The sequence below is a fragment of the Dama dama genome, chromosome 18 (assembly GCF_033118175.1).
Source record: "Dama dama isolate Ldn47 chromosome 18, ASM3311817v1, whole genome shotgun sequence".
NCBI lineage: Eukaryota > Metazoa > Chordata > Mammalia > Artiodactyla > Cervidae > Dama > Dama dama.
The window spans coordinates 9,093,289-9,110,692 of NC_083698.1; the positions used below are offsets into that span (position 1 = coordinate 9,093,289).

General features: G+C 37.6%; 1 protein-coding gene and 1 pseudogene across 6 annotated transcripts in view; both read left to right on the top strand.

Moving 5' to 3' along the window:
• The window catches only part of ANKIB1 (ankyrin repeat and IBR domain containing 1), a 151,137-nt gene that overhangs the window by 55,552 nt on the left and 78,181 nt on the right, over positions 1-17,404 (top strand). For 5 of the 6 annotated variants that reach the window (XM_061164872.1, XM_061164871.1, XM_061164873.1 and 2 more), the window contains one exon: positions 243-521. In XM_061164872.1, the coding sequence (XP_061020855.1) occupies positions 334-521 (188 nt within the window). In that variant the 5' untranslated portion in view covers positions 243-333. Of the gene's footprint in view, positions 1-242; positions 522-17,404 lie in introns of those variants that run through there. The other variant, XM_061164876.1, reaches the window with a different exon arrangement.
• On the top strand, positions 11,555-12,903 carry LOC133072738 (polyglutamylase complex subunit TTLL1-like; annotated as a pseudogene).

Sequence of the window (17,404 nt, forward strand, 5' to 3'; positions counted from 1 at the left end):
AACTTTATAGTATAAAGTACAGCCTGTGAAACCATCACTTTCTGTATGGGAAAATATTACAGTTTAAGAAGTTAACTTGGGCAGTATTAAACGTTTGAGATTTTTTTAGCTATTAAGATAAATTTGGTAAAACATAATATATGCTCCTAGGTTTTATTAGCATTCCTAATTGTGGTATTTTTTCCTTAGGATACTGCTTCATAATTATTGGTTTTACAATCTAATATTTTTTCCTCCATTAGAATGTGAAACATGTTGCAGAAGCACTTAAGAAGTGGCTGAAGGGTGAAGGAAAAAAGTGCCATTGCCTACCAGAAAAAATCAAAGCAAAACATGGGAAGTTCAACCACCAAATTCCGTAAAGCACTCATCAATGGTGATGAAAACCTGGCCTGCCAAATATATGAAAGCAACCCTCAGCTGAAAGAATCTCTAGATCCAAACACATCTTACGGGGAGCCCTACCAGCACAATACTCCATTACACTATGCTGCTAGACATGGAATGAATAGAATATTAGGGTAAGTATTACTGTAAACCAATTGGTAACAGATTAGAGAAACGGGAAAAAAAACACTCTGGTCTTTGAGAATACATGCATACATATGTGCATGTTATGTGATACTGTAGTGAACTAAAGTTTGTAAAACTGAATATGCCTAAATTATTAAGTATGATTTTTTCATTATGTGTTTCATTTGTGAGGCTAGTTCACATATTCCTTTTACTGTAAATACATTTTGATCCTCAGTATGTTTCATAGTATGAATTCTTTATAACAGTGTAGTGTTTTAATTTACAGTGTTTCAGTTCTAGAAAAGTGCTTGTCATCTATCAAAAAATTGCAGGGAATGGTGTCCAAGGCAATTTAAGTTAAAAAACTGATGTGTTTGCCTTACCTAGTCTTGATCAGATTTGAGTTTCCTTCTTTTAAAAGATTCAGTTACCTGAAAAGACTTTTCTAAAAGTAACACATTTTCTTGAAACTGAAAATATCAATATCAACTTGTGTGGTATACACTGTCCCATTGGTTTTGTAATTTTGTAAACCTACTCTTTGCCTACCTAAATTACAGCTTCTTCCTTTGTACTTCCAACATGTAGCATAGTATCTTACACAAAGTAAATAGGACCTTTCTAAAAATCATCGCACAGATATTATCTTTATGATCAGGATTTGTGAATGAGAAAAATTCCATGAATAGTTTATTCAGGCCTATGATTATCAAGTAGGTATTTTTGTAACCTCTTAAAAATAAAATAGGTATTTCTTGATTTAAAAAGAGGTATTTCTATTACCTCTGCATTTTTCATTTATCTTTTATTTTCATTTCTCTAAAAATACCCACTTAGAAGCCACCTCCACCTAATCTTGTTTGAAATTTTACATTTTTTCTTTCAAAAATGGATCTTGCCTATGTTAATTACCCTGACATATTGTACTAATAAAATAGTGGCAAACATGTTGAGGGCTTACTGTTTTGTAGGCACTACTAACTGCTCTATGTGCCTTGTCTCATTTAATTCTCATTATAGCTTTGTAAGGTCGTTTATCATCTGCATTTCAGAAGTGAGAAAACTGAAGCTCAGAGAGATTAAACAACTTATCAGAACTCTGCAGCTTATAAATGGCAAAGCTAACTACCCACATAGGCAGATGACTATAGTCTTTAGGCTTTCAACACTGTGATAGCCTCTTATCTCTATAGTCAGATAAGCCTGTATGTCAGGAGTGCCTAAAACACGTATTGTGCTAGGTCGTTTCACTTGTGTCCGACTCTCTGTGACCCCGTGGACTGTAGCCCACCAGGCTCCTCTGTCCATGGGATTCCCCAGGCAAAAGTACTGGCGTGGGTTGCCGTGCCCTTCTCCAGGAGGTCTTCCTGACCCAGGGACTGAACCCACATCTCTTTCGTCTCCTGCCTTGGCAGGTGGGTTCTTTACCACTAGCACCCCCTGGAATCCTAAAACACTTAATAGCAAGACAGATTAGTTACTCTGGATTTCCGTTTCCTTGTCTGTAAAATAGATACATACTAAGCTTGTATAATTAAATGAATGTGTTATGTTTCATGATGCCTAGCATATAGTTTTGTTATTTCTCAGATTTGTAACCCTAGATATCCTCAGATTATCCTTGACTTACTCATCTCCTTTACCTAACCTGTTACTAATGCAGAGTTCGCTCCGTCTTATCTGTTGGGTTCACGTCTTTCCATTCCTGTTGCCTAAAACTTTGTTTACCCTTATCAACCCCTTCTTCCAATACTGAAAGTACTTGACTCCTAAATGTTCCTTTTGCAAGTCTTTTCCTCTTCAAGTCTCATGTTCAGATTAATCTTGCTAAAAGTTTATCCTTTTCAATGTTCTGTCATAAGAAAACTATAGCGGTACACTATTGTTTGCCTTATTTTACTTGGCTTCTAAAGCCTTATTTTTTCTCTGCCCTCATTCTACCGAGTCAGCCTAATCTCTCATTATTCTCCAACATGATCATATCAGTCAGACTGCTTGCCTTCCCTCTTGCTTTTCCCACTTTTAACAATGCCACCCCCTTAGCTTTTTTGTTAATCCCTAATTCAGAATGTCTTGTTTCTTCTCTAATTCCTTGTCCTTTAAGTCCTCACTTGATTTCTGCCTTTTTATGAATTCATTACCAACTGTTCTGACCTGCAGTATTCTTTGTTCTCAGGAATTCCTATAACTTAGATTTTAAATCATCCAGTTGTTATTAAACTCATCTCTTTAACTAGATTGTAAATATTACAAATACACTGCTGGACAGTAATGCTCTAAGTAGATTAATTCTTGATACTTAGTCTATTCAGTCTTTGTTTTTTATTTGAACATTTTCAGTGAGATTATGAAACTGTTGCTTTAGCTTCTGAATATTGAACACTAACAATAATATTTAATATCAGGTCTTGTTATGTGATTAATTAAAACTTTCTTAGAATACCATGGTAAAATGTTTTTGAATGTTACTACTAAGGTAATATGTCTATTTTAACATAAAAGAACTCAAGTAGCAAAATACTTTTTAATAATTTATAGTATAATTTAAAATATACTTTATAGGGAGGGGGGATCGGGATGGGGAACACATGTAAATCCATGGCTGATTCATGTCAATGTATGGCAAAAACCACTACAATATTGTAAAGTAATTAGCCTCCAACTAATAAAAATAAATGAAAAATGTATATACTTTATAAAATTGGAAAACTTTAAGAGATTTATCTAATCCAGTGAGTTTTTTAATTTTATTCAAATGTAGTTGATTTGCAGCGCTATATAAATTTCTGTACAATAAAGTGACTCAGTTATACATATACATACATTCTTTTTCATATCTTTTCCATTATAGTTTATCATAGGATGCTGAATATAGTTCCCTGTTCTGTACAGTAGAACCCTGTTGTTTATCCATTCTGTATATATCAGTTTGCATCTGCTAATCTCAAACTCTCACTCTTGCCCTACCTCACCCCTCCTCCCCCTTGGTAGCCACCAGTCTGTTCTCTGTGTCCTTGATTTTGTTTCTGTTTCATATTTAGGTTTATTTGTGTCACATTTTAGATTCCACATATAAGTAATATCATATGGTATTTGTCTTTCTGACTTACTTCACTTATTATGGTAATCTCTGTGTCCATCCATGTTGCTTCACGAGCTTTGTTTCATTCTTTTTTATGGCTGACTAGTAAATATTTCATTGTGTATATGTACCACGTCTTTTTTATCTATTCATCTGTCAACAGACATTTAGGTTGTTTTCATATAATCTAGTGAGTCTTAAAGTGCGTTCTGGGGAGTTGTGGATCCTGAGATACTTTCAAGTAGGTAAAATAGATCAAAACTATTTTTATACTAATTTTAAGATGTTATTTGCATTTTTCACTGTGTTAACATTTGTGGTGATAGTGCAAAAAATGGAGGATAAAACTGCCGATGCTTTTAAATGAATCAAGGCAGTGGCACAGAACCTTACTAGTAATTACTGTATTCCTCTCTGTCAGCTACTTGCTGTTTTTTTTTTTAAAAAAAAAAAAAAAGTCTGTTCTGTACATCTGTGTCTCTTTTTCTACAATATTGTAAAGTAATTAGCCTCCAACTAATAAAAATAAATGAAAAAAATAAAATTAAAAAAAAAACAAACGCCAGTTTTACTTAAAGTGTCCTCGATGAAGCAATAGAATTACTAATGTTAATTAATCTCCGTCCTTGAGTACACATCTTTTAAGTAGTCTATAAATGAGAAGAATGCATAAAGTACTTCTGCTCTTGTATGCTGATAGCTTTGAGGAAGAACACTTGTACTGTTGTTTGAGGTGTGAGTTGAAATGTTGATGCTTATTTTTTTATGAAAACATTTTAAACTAATAACAACAATAAAAGATGATTGAGCTTGCCAGTGAGTATTGGTATTTTGAAAACTTATATTTACTGCCTGAAGCTTGACAGCTTCCCAGTACATAGGGACTTTTCTAAATAAGATTGGCAGTGATATAAATTAACATGAGTTTTTAAAATACTATATGATGAAATGTGACAAAATCTAGAAGATCTGTATAACTTAGTGAATTAGTATTTTTCAGAAGATAAGTATATGATTTTTTGCAGGTATGCATGGGTAAAAGATTTATTCAAAATATAAGGTAAACCAGTAGATTTTTAAACAGTGCAAAAGTTCATTGATAAGATTTCAGATTTTATACTGCAGGTAATTTGTAAGAAATGACTACTTGTTGAGTTTTTGGTATCAAATATGAATATTCACACTTATCTGAAAAGGCTATTTTAAAACATTTCTCTCTTTTCTAATTATATATGGCTGGATTTTCTTCATATGCTTCAACCCAAATGAAACATAACTGATTTAATACTATGAGAATCTGTCTTCTATTAGCCAAATGTTAAAATAGATTTGTAAACATGTAAAACAATGCCATTGTGTTCACTTAATTTTTTTAAATACAGTTATTTTTCATTTTAAGATATTAGGAATGTGAAATATATAATGAATTTATTTTTAATGGATAAATTTATCTTAATTTTTAATATGATGAATATCTCTACATAATAACTCATATAAAGAAAGGCTCTTAGAGATCTTTTTTTTCTTTCTTTCTTTTTTTTTTTTTATTAGTTGGAGGCTAATTACTTCACAACATTTCAGTGGGTTTTGTCATACATTGATATGAATCAGCCATAGATTTACATGTATTCCCCATCCCGATCCCCCCTCCCACCTCCCTCTCCACCCGATTCCTCTGGGTCTTCCCAGTGCCCCAGGCCTGAGCACTTGTCTCATGCATCCCATCTGGGCTGGTGATCTGTTTCACCATAGATAGTATACATGCTGTTCTTTTGAAACATCCCACCCTCACCTTCTCCCACAGAGTTCAAAAGTCTGTTCTGTATTTCTGTGTCTCTTTTTCTGTTTTGCATATAGGGTTATTGTTACCATCTTTCTAAATTCCATATATATGTGTTAGTATGCTGTAATGTTCTTTATCTTTCTGGCTTACTTCACTCTGTATTAGGGGCTCCAGTTTCATCCATCTCATTAGGACTGATTCAAATGAATTCTTTTTAACGGCTGAGTAATATTCCATGGTGTATGTGTACCACAGCTTCCTTATCCATTCATCTGCTGATGGGCATCTAGGTTGTTTCCATGTCCTGGCTATTATAAACAGTGCTGCGATGAACATTGGGGTGCACGTGTCTCTTTCAGATCTGGTTTCCTCAGTGTGTATGCCCAGAAGTGGGATTGCTGGGTCATATGGCAGTTCTATTTCCAGTTTTTTAAGAAATCTCCACACTGTTTTCCATAGCAGCTGTACTAGTTTGCATTCCCACCAACAGTGTAAGAGGGTTCCCTTTTCTCCACACCCTCTCCAGCATTTATTGCTTGTAGACTTTTGGATAGCAGCCATCCTGACTGGCGTGTAATGGTACCTCATTGTGGTTTTGATTTGCATTTCTCTAATAATGAGTGATGTTGAGCATCTTTTCATGTGTTTGTTAGCCATCTGTATGTCTTCTTTGGAGAAATGTCTGTTTAGTTCTTTGGCCCATTTTTTGATTGGGTCATTTATTTTTCTGGAATTGAGCTTCAGGAGTTGCTTGTATATTTTTGAGATTAATCCTTTGTCTGTTTCTTCATTTGCTATTATTTTCTCCCAATCTGAGGGCTGTCTTTTCACCTTACTTATAGTTTCCTTTGTAGTGCAAAAGCTTTTAAGTTTCATTAGGTCCCATTTGTTTAGTTTTGCTTTTATTTCCAATATTCTGGGAGGTGGGTCATAGAGGATCTTGCTGTGATTTATGTCGGAGAGTGTTTGCCTATGTTCTCCTCTAGGAGTTTTATAGTTTCTGGTCTTACATTTAGATCTTTAATCCATTTTGAGTTTATTTTTGTGTATGGTGTTAGAAAGTGTTCCAGTTTCATTCTTTTACAAGTGGTTGACCAGTTTTCCCAGCACCACTTGTTAAAGAGGTTGTCTTTTTTCCATTGTATATCCTTGCCTCCTTTGTCGAAGATAAGGTGTCCATAGGTTCGTGGATTTATCTCTGGGCTTTCTATTCTGTTCCATTGATCTATATTTCTGTCTTTGTGCCAGTACCATACTGTCTTGATGACTGTGGCTTTGTGGTAGAGTCTGGAGTCAGGCAGGTTGATTCCTCCAGCTCCATTCTTCTTTCTCAAGATTACTTTGGCTATTCGAGGTTTTTTGTATTTCCATACAAATTGTGAAGTTATTTGTTCTAGTTCTGTGAAAAATACCGTTGGTAGCTTGATAGGGATTGCATTGAATCTATAGATTGCTTTGGGTAGAATAGCCATTTTGACAATATTGATTCTTCCAATCCATGAACACGGTATGTTTCTCCATCTGTTTGTGTCCTCTTTGATTTCTTTCATCAGTGTTTTATAGTTTTCTATGTATAGGTCTTTTGTTTGTTTAGGTAGATATACTCCTAAGTATTTTATTCTTTTTGTTGCAATGGTGAATGGTATTGTTTCCTTAATTTCTCTTTCTGTTTTCTCATTGTTAGTGTATAGGAATGCAAGGGCGTTCTGTGTGTTAATTTTATATCCTGCAACTTTACCATATTCATTGATTAGCTCTAGTAATTTTCTGGTAGAGTCTTTAGGGTTTTCTATGTAGAGGATCATGTCATCTGCAAACAGTGAGAGTTTCACTTCTTCTTTTCCTATCTGGATTCCTTTTACTTCTTTTTCTGCTCTGATTGCTGTGGCCAAAACTTCCAACACTATGTTGAATAGTAGTGGTGAGAGTGGGCACCCTTGTCTTGTTCCTGATTTCAGGGGAAATGCTTTCAATTTTTCACCATTGAGGGTGACGCTTGCTGTGGGTTTGTCATATATAGCTTTTATTATGTTGAGGTATGTTCCTTCTGTTCCTGCTTTTTGGAGAGTTTTAATCATAAATGAGTGTTGAATTTTGTCAAAGGCTTTCTCTGCATCTATTGAGATAATCATATGGTTTTTATCTTTCAATTTGTTAATGTGGTGTATTACATTGATTGATTTGCAGATATTGAAGAATCCTTGCATTCCTGGGATAAAGCCCACTTGGTCATGGTGTATGATTTTTTTGATATGTTGTTGGATTCTGTTTGCTAGAATTTTGTTAAGGATTTTTGCATGTATGTTCATCAGTGATATTGGCCTGTAGTTTTCTTTTTTTGTGGCATCTTTGTCTGGTTTTGGAATTAGGGTGATGGTGGCCTCATAGAATGAGTTTGGAAGCTTACCTTCATCTGCAACTTTCTGGAAGAGTTTGAGTAAGATAGGTGTTAGCTCTTCTCTAAATTTTTGGTAGAATTCAGCTGTGAAGCCATCTGGTCCTGGGCTTTTGTTTACTGGAAAATTTTTGATTACAGTTTCGATTTCCTTGCTTGTGATGGGTCTGTTAAGATCCTCTATTTCTTCCTGGTTCAGCTTTGGAAAGTTATACTTTTCTAAGAATTTGTCCATTTCATCCAAGTTGTCCATTTTATTGGCATAGAGCTGCTGGTAGTAGTCTCTTATGAGCCTTTGTATTTCAGTGTTGTCTGTTGTGATCTCTCCATTTTCATTTCTAATTTTGTTAATTTGGTTCTTCTCTCTTTGTTTCTTAATGAGTCTTGCTAATGGTTTGTCAATTTTGTTTATTTTTTCAAAAAACCAGCTTTTAGCTTTGTTGATTTTTGCTATGGTCTCTTTAGTTTCTTTTGCATTTATTTCTGCCCTGATTTTTAAGATTTCTTTCCTTCTGCTAACCCTGGGGTTCTTCATTTCTTCCTTCTCTAATTGCTTTAGGTGTAGAGTTAGGTTATTTATTTGGCTTTTTTCTTGTTTCTTGCTGTAAGCCTGTAATGCTATGAACCTTCCCCTTAGCACTGCTTTTACAGTGTCCCATAGGTTTTGGGTTGTTGTGTTTTCATTTTCATTCATTTCTATACATATTTTGATTTCTTTTTTGATTTTTAAAAAATTTTTATTGGCATATAGTTGATTTACAATGTTGTGTTAGTTTCTGCTTTACAACATGGTGAATCAGTTATTCATATACATGTATCCAGTCTTTTTTAGATTCTTTTCCTATAAAGGTCATTGCAGTCTTCAGTAGAGTTCTCTGTGTTATAAAGTCAGTCCTTATTGTTATAGTTATCTATTTTATATATAGTAGTGTGTATATGTCAATCCCAGTTTCCCAATACAAATCTTCATTAATTTTTAAATTTGTAAAAGTTATAAAAGTCTACTACCAGAAAGTTTAAAAATTGCTGATTTGATCAATATTATTGGTTTCTCTAAGAAGGGATGTATCTGTCTCCATCTTCTGCTTATCATTCTGTTGAATGAGTGTTTAAAGACTTGAAGAAAAGATGACTATATATTCTCTTTTAAAATTACTGTTTTTATGATTTGGCCATATACTTTATATTTTTACTTTATACTTTCAGTTTCAGTCTAAAGTGTTTGTTTTTTCTTTTTTCTTGTTTGGAGATCAGTGATTGATAGTTTATTTATTAAAGCCTTTAACACCCTGTCCTAGAATCAGAAATTAGTTTATTGCTCTCCTTTCCTAAGATTGCTGCTAAGTCACTTCAGTCGTGTCCGACTCTGTGCAACCTCATAGACAGCAGCCCACCAGGCTCTCCCATCTCTGGGATCCTCCAGGCAGGAATACTGGAGTGGGTTGCCATTTCCTTCTCCAATGCATGAAAGTGAAAAGTGAAAGTGAAGTCACTCCATCGTGTCCGACTCTTCGCAACCCCATGGACTGCAGCCTACCAGGCTCCTCCGTCCATGGGATTTCCCAGGCAAGAGTACTGGAGTGGGGTGCCATTGCCTTCTCCATTCCTAAGATTAGACAACTCTAATTTCTTTAATCTGTGTATCTTTTTTCAAAATTTATTTAGTGCAGAGAAAAATCACAAATCATATTACTGTTTTAATTGTTAAGTCAATTTTGGAATTAAATAACTCTTAACACTATGTCACTTAACACTTAAAAAGCAAGAGAATTCCAGAAAAACATCTATTTCTGCTTTATTGACTATGCCAAAGCCTTTGACTGTGTGGATCACCACAAATTGTGGAAAATTCTGAAAGAGATGGGAATACCAGACCACCTGACCTGCCTCTTGAGAAATCTATATGCAGGTCAGGAAGCAACAGTAAGAACTGGACATGGAACAACAGACTGGTTCCAAATAGGGAAAGGAGTATGTCAAGGCTGTATATTGTCACCCTGCTTATTTAACTTAAATGCAGAGTACACCATGAGAAACGCTGGGCTGAATGAAGCACAAGCTGGAATCAAGATTGCCGGGAGAAATATCAATAACCTCAGATATGCAGATAACACCACCCTTATGGCAGAAAGTGAAGAAGAACTAAAGAGCCTCTTGATGAAAGTGAGAGAGGAGAGTGAAAAAGTTGACTTAAAACTCAACATTCAGAAAACTAAGATCATGGCATCTGGTCCCATCACTTCGTGGCAAATAGATGGGGAAATAGTGGAAACAGTGACAGACTTTATTTTTTTGGGCTCCAAAATCACTGCAGATGGTGACTGCAGCCATGAAATTAAAAGATGCTTGCTCCTTGGAAGAAAAGTTTTGACCAACCTAGACAGCATATTAAAAAGTAGAGACATTACTTTGCCAACAAAGGTCCATCTAGTCAAGGCTATGGTTTTTCCAGTAGTCATGTATGGATGTGAGAGTTGGACTATAAAGAAAGCTGATCGTTGAAGAATGGATTCTTTTGAACTGTGGTGTTGGAGAAGACTCTTGAGAGTCCCTTGGACTGCAAGGAGATCCAACCAGTCCATCCTAAAGGAAATCAGTCCTGAATATTTATTGGAAGGACTGATGTTGAAGCTGAAACTCCAGTGTTTTGGCCACCTGATGCAAAGAACTGACTGATTTGAAGAGCCCCTGATGCTGGGAAGATTGAAGGAGGGAGGAGAAAGGAACGACAGAGGATGAGATGGTTGGATGGCATCGCTGACTCAGTGGACATGAATTTGAGTAAACTCCAGGAGTTGGTGATGGACAGGGAGGCCTGGCGTGCTGCTGTTCATGGGGTCGCAAAGAGTCGGACACGACTGAGTGACTGAGCTGAACTAACACTGTGTCGTGCATTCAGTAGAATAAGGATAAATAGCACACATCAGCATTAAGTGAAGTACCGACTCTGTTTTAACTGCTTGTGTTTTAGATAGCTTCAAGGGTTTTACTGTGTTTTTTTTCTAAACTTGTTAACAAGTTGATGGCCATTATTTTCTCATGCTGCCTCATGTAACCTGGCATACCTACCTGCCAACTTTGGTATAGACTCTGATTCAGCTTGGCTAAATTCCTAACACTTGACATATATGGGTGGACAAAGGAGTATACCTAGCCAAGACAATATACTTTAGTAGCCATAAAGTAAATTGCAATAAGGCCTTGACTTAATCCCCATTTCCTTTAGCTTTATGGTACCTGCAACAGCAGGCACGACTTTCCCCTCTTCTTAGGCATAGTAATATGGTAAAAGAAGGGCAGTTTAGTTTAGGAGCTAGTTTGCATCTGTATCTCTCTGAACCTAAATGCTGTGTGTTTACATTATACCATACCACAGTGCTTCTTTCATGGGAAACTAAATCCATATTCATAAATAGTTACTACTTAATGTAGCAAAAGCACTGTTTAGACTTTGGAGTCCACATGTTCTAGTTTGGATAGGCATGTATAAAATGGGAAATTAGAGTGCTTGTTCCTTAGATTTTATAGGATAACTTCTTGTGCTTCCTAGAATATGAAAGGGGCCTGTCTTTTGGTATAAATAAAATATAAAATCCCAGCCGGCCCGGAAGTAGAGCCCGGCGGGCGGAGGGCCGTTCCGCGCCGGGGAAGTGGGCTGTGTCCTCAGGTGATCGCAGAGTGGGGCTGGAGGCGGGGCCGGGCCGCGGCGCGGGACTCACTGCTCCGCGCTCCCAGGCACTTCTCAGCGCTCTGCGCCCACAGGAGAAAGTCACAGGGAAACAATCTGACGTCAGGTAGGAACCCAAGGCAAGAGTCAGGGAGACTGAAGAGAAATTGGACGTTCCTGTTGGCTCCATAAATACCTATGGATTATGGTAGGAAAAGTGAAGTGGGTCACTGACATCGAGAAGTCGGTGCTGATAAATAACTTTGAGAAGAGAGGATGGGGCCAAGTGACAGAAAACGAGGACTGGAATTTCTACTGGATGAGCGTGCAGACCATCTGCAATATCTTTAGTGTCGAAACTGGCTCCCGGCTCCCGGATGGTCAAATAGTCAACCATTTCCCGAACCGCTATGAGCTGATGCGGAAGGACCCGAGATACAGGAAGGAGCTGGAGAAGGAAGGGAGCCCGCTGGCGGAGGACAAAAGCGGGATGTACTCTACCTGGACTTTGTCCCCGTCACCTACTTGCTGCCCGCCGACTACAACCTGTTCGTGGAGGAGTCCGGAAAAGCCCCTCGAGTACCTGGATTGTGAAACCCTGTGGGAAAGCCCAGGGAAAGGTCATCTTCCTGATCAGCAAGCTCTCACAGATCAAGAAGTGGTCCCGGGACAGCAAAACATTTTTGTTCATGACTCAGTCCACCAAGGAAGCCTACGTGATCTCTCTGTACATTAACAACCCGTTACTAATCGGCGGCAGTAAGTTCGACCTGCGCTTGTACGTTCTGGTGTCTACGTACCGCCCGCTGCGCTGCTACATGTATAAACTTGGATTTTGCCGCTTCTACGCAGTGAAATACACCCCGAGCACCAGTGAGCTGGACGACATGTTAGTCCACCTCACCAGTGTCGCCATTCAGAAACACGGGGAGGACTACAACCACATCCATGGGGGCACGTGGACCGTGAACAGCCAGGCTCTACCTGGAGAGCACCCGAGGAACTCTAACCTGGAGAGCACCAGCAAGCTGTTTGAGGAGCTCCGCTGGATCGTCGTGCAGCCCCTGAAGGCCGCGGTGCCCGTGAGGAACAGCGACAAGCACTGCTTTGAGTGCTACGGCTACGACATCATCATCGACGACAAACTGAAGCCCTGGCTGATCGAGGTAAACGCGTCCCCGTCCCTCACCTCCAGCACTGCCAACGACCGAATCCTGAAGTACAGCCTGATCGACGACACCCTCAACATCGCGGGCCCTAACGGTGAAATGCCAGACTGTAAATGGAACAAGTCACCCCCAAAGGAAGTCCTCGGCAATTACGAAATCCTGTATGATGAGGAGCTGGTGCAGGGCGACGGGGCTGACCGAGAGCTGAGGAGTCCGCCGGGCCAGTCGCTGGGGCCCAGAGGGAGCCGATAGAGAGATGCCGGGAGGACTGTCCTCACCACCTGGAAGTGACCGCCGGCAAGAGCAAGACTTACAGCCCGGACCGGTCAGAACCTGTCACCGCGCCCGACCCTTGCCGAAGACATCTATTTTGGAATTTCCTTTTTCTAGAGCTTTTTTTCCCTTTCCTAAACCCTGTAAATAAATAAAGGCACTTCTTTGAAAGGTTAAAATATATATAGATATATATAAAATCTTTATTAGAGTACGTGTGTATCAGAGCGTATGTTAATATCAAGCTTTGAGAATTAAAATAGAGTTTCCAGTTTTGGGGGGGCTTTTTTGATTCTTGTATTTCAGGAGTTATTAAATTCTTATAAATGGATTGAAATTCAGTTCTCTCCTAAGCTCCCTTGCTGTGTACACACTGTAAGGGCAGGTACTTAATCTGTTTTCTTAACAATATGCCTAACCTCTATAATAGTACCTGGCAAATACAGCTACTCAAAAATAATGTTGCACGAAAGGAAAGATGTAAAGGGAACTGAAAGTATATGTGTATCTTAGTAACTACTGGAATAATAGTGTTATGACAAGAAATTGAGACTGTAACAGGGAAGACTGTTCTTTTCAGGAGAGCTCAGCTGAATATGAGATAATGATGGAATGGGCAAGAGAAATGGGCCCTAGACTCTTTGTGTCCCCCATGGACTGTACATTCCATGTAATTCTCCAGGCCAGAGTACTGGAGTGAGTAACCTTTCCCTTCTCCAGGGGATCTTCCCAACGCAGGAATCAAACCCAGGTCTCCTGCATTGCAGGCAGATTCTTTTACCAGCTGAGCCACCAGGGAAAGCCATAAAAATTTAGAATATGGTCTAAAGGTCAGGGTAGTAGTCAGGGTGATAGAGCATTAAGAATTGTCACTGAAATAATAGTAGAAGCCCTTTGAGAAAAACCATGATTCTGCTATCACTGTCTGTCATTTGGGTTCCAATAAAAGTTAACAGTTTACAAAGTGTATTCATAGAAACCACCGAAAGATAAGTGACTTTAAGAATGGATGTGCTATCTGAAAGGAAGGAAGATGTACAGAGAAGAAAATAGTCTCACAAAGTGAGTTTGCTTCCATTAAGGAGATCGGAAAGTAGAGCCATCATCATAGGTAAAAGAGAGATTGTTCTGAAAAAAATTAAGAGACCTGTTTAAAAAGATGGGTAGTTAGGGAAACCAAGGTAATAAAGAGATCAGGATATAAATGACTTATTAGCAGTTTAAGGTTAAAACAAGAATTGAGGATAAGAACTTAACTCTTAGGAAATTCCTGATGATGTGAAAGAGTGTAGTTTTAGTACAGTGATCTGAATAGGGTCATATTGAAGTGGAGAGTAAATGTAGATTTATAGGTTACAGTTATAAATTGACTGACAATGAACACTGAAAGAATCTAGACAAACAGATGACTTTTAATGGGGTATTAAGATCAATTGAAAGGAATTTTTTTCCAGGTTAGTGTTTTCCTTACTCTACCTTCCTGTCAGTTATCTCCTATCCTGGTCCAAGAATTAACCTTGTGTGTAAGTAGTAAAATACACTTCATAATTACTGGCATAGTTACAAGAGGGGCCTGTCTAAAACTTACATGTCAATTACGAATTTGTGATTCTATTTATTCATTCATGTAAATTAAAGAAGACTCTACTTTTGAATTTAAGCATATAATATAAAAGTAGTAATGTGAATCAATAAAAGTAGAATATCCAGCTTGACAGTTTTAGTACAAAATGTTTATGCAGGTATACTACTGTATCTAGTAAATTTGAGAATTTTTCCTGAATAAATATATGTAATTAAGCTATTTTAATATTTTAACTTCAGAATAATAAGCTTGCTTTGGTTTGATTAATCAGAGTCTGACAGATTGGGTATAAGAATGTTTGCAAAATTATCACATTATCTCGTCCCTCTATTGGGGAGGATGTAGGATTGTGTAATGAGAGACTTGGTCTCCATATCAGCTGACATCCTTCCAAGTTGTATTAAATTCCATGGTGATGAGAACCTGAGGTCTCCTGAACAAACTAAAAGAGAAAATATGTGACATATTGGAAATAGGGATAGGAAAAGCTAAGTCTATGTTGTACAGAATCTTATGGAATCTGAATTAATTTTCGTAATTTACTTCTAAATTAAATTTTTAAGAAAATGAAATCTTTTTTATTGTTAATAGTGACTCTTGGAAGAGATTTTAATCTTGAACACATTTTTAGAGTAGTGTTTAAATTTTGGTTATTCACTGTAATTCAGCCATTATAAATACAGGGAAATATCATTGAAAATTTTATCATCAGTTGTTGACTTAGAAAAAATATATTTTTCCTTTTTTTTTAACTATGAAGCAACATTATGGTTATATAAATAAACTACTCACATTGCTGCCTCCCTTAAACAACTGTTAGAATCATTCCATGTCCCTTCTGATTTTTGCTATAAATATTCTTATATAGACTTGTTAATGACTTTATAATTTTCTATTGTACAGAAATACTGATTTATATTTCCCAGTTTTCCTAAAACCAGACATTTAAGTGATTACAACTTTTTCTGTTCAAAATAGCAGTTCTATTGAATATCATTATTATTATACATTTTTATTCTTTGTTTCCTTTAGGATAAATTTCAGGAGTAGGTTTACTTGGTCAAAGAATTGGAACCATATATTAGTTGGTTTTATGTATATAATACATATATTAGCTGTATATTTCTATTGGTTACATGCATAGTATAATTTATATATTAGCTATTTTATGCAAGACCATACACCTAGAAAGTGACAGAACTAGGACTACAGCCAGGCGGTCTGTACTGGTCAGTAGATACTGTGTTCTTGCCCAGTCTGCTGTGCTACTGGCTTGAGAGATCTAGAATTCTGTCCTAATGTATTCCTAACGCCACATCACTAATCTTCATTATAAAAGTAATGCACAAAGTAGTTCATCTATCAAAATTATAGTAAGAGTCTCCTCTGTGCTTGACACTATATTGGGTATTCAAGAAAGAATAGGGTATAGACCTTGCCTTAAAAGGCTATAAACCAAGTGGGAGAAAGGAACAAATATGTAAGAAAGTAACTGTGATATGATATAATGAATTATATAATTAGGATGTTATAGGAAGACAAAGAAGGGAATGATCAAAGCAACTGGAGGAGGGAGCTTAGTGTAAAGAGGCTTCTAAGTAGGGTTGGGTTTGTTTAGATGGCTAGGTCAGATCCTTGGAAACCAGATAGCAGAGAAAGCAATAAAGAGCCTACACATGTACTGAGGGAGTCAGAAGGCCATAAAGGCTCTGTAGGCCTTTAGAGAAAATGGGGCTTTCTGAGCAAATTTTATTAGGACGTGGGACCTGAGCTTCAAAGACAAGCTTTGAAAGTTAAACTTGGACTGAGTAGAGATTGAGAACTCCAAAGGTTTACTTCTCAGGAGATACTTGTTTAACATTTGACTGGGGGGTAAGGAGTGGATGAGACCTGTGACCATTCTTATATTCCCTGAATTGTAAGATTCAGAGATGATAGTCTTATCTTTTGCCCAGAAACATATTTTACATTACAAAGCATAAGAACCCAAGATCTTCCCTAGAACAGTGTTCATACGCAGGGATAGGTTCCCCCTCCACACACACAACAGCCCCCCACCCCCATCCCCACCCCACTGCCAACCCCTTCTTCTCTTCACACCTTCCCTGATCTCCAGAGGGAAGGAGATCTACTACACAGGCTTCCCACAGTCTTATATTTAGGGCTTATTCCTATTGTTGCTATAACAAATTACGACAAACTTGGTGACTAAAAACAACACAAATGTATTATCTTAAAACTCTGGAGGTCAAAAATCTGAAATGGTTCCACTGAATTAAACTCAAAGTGTTGGCAGAGTTATATTCCTTCTGCATGCTCTTGGGTAGAATCCCTTACCTTACCTTTTCCAGTTTCTAAAAGCTGCCTGCACTTCTTGGTTTGTGGCCCCTTCCACTGTTTTTAAAGACAGCAGCATAGCATCTTCCAACGTCTCTGATTCTGACCCTCCTATCTTTCTCCTCTAAGGGTTTGTAATTACATTGGCCCCACCTGGATACTAGGATACTTTCCCAATGTCAAAAACCTTAATTTAATCATATCTGTGAAGTCCCTTTTACTGTCTAAGGTAACATATTCACAGGTCCCGGGGATTAGGACATAGACCTCTTTGGGGTGGAGATACTAGCCTGCTGGTCACATTGCCCTGCAGTGCAGACCCCAGTGCATGTACTGTATGATGTCTGATCTGGCTCAGATTGCATCACCCCAGTGGTAGGAGTTGGGGTATGAGGGACTAGTTACTATAATATTTCATTTGTTCCTGCTTCAGAGACTTCATGTTTTACTTTCAGGATGACTCAAATCAATGTGGACCCTAGAAGCCTAATAGGCTAGTTTTGAAGGGCTGTATTGCTGAGCTGTCTAGAATCTTGAATGATAAAAGCAGGAGATATCCAGAGTTCTAAAAATCTGGAAACCACCTTAGGACGTCTT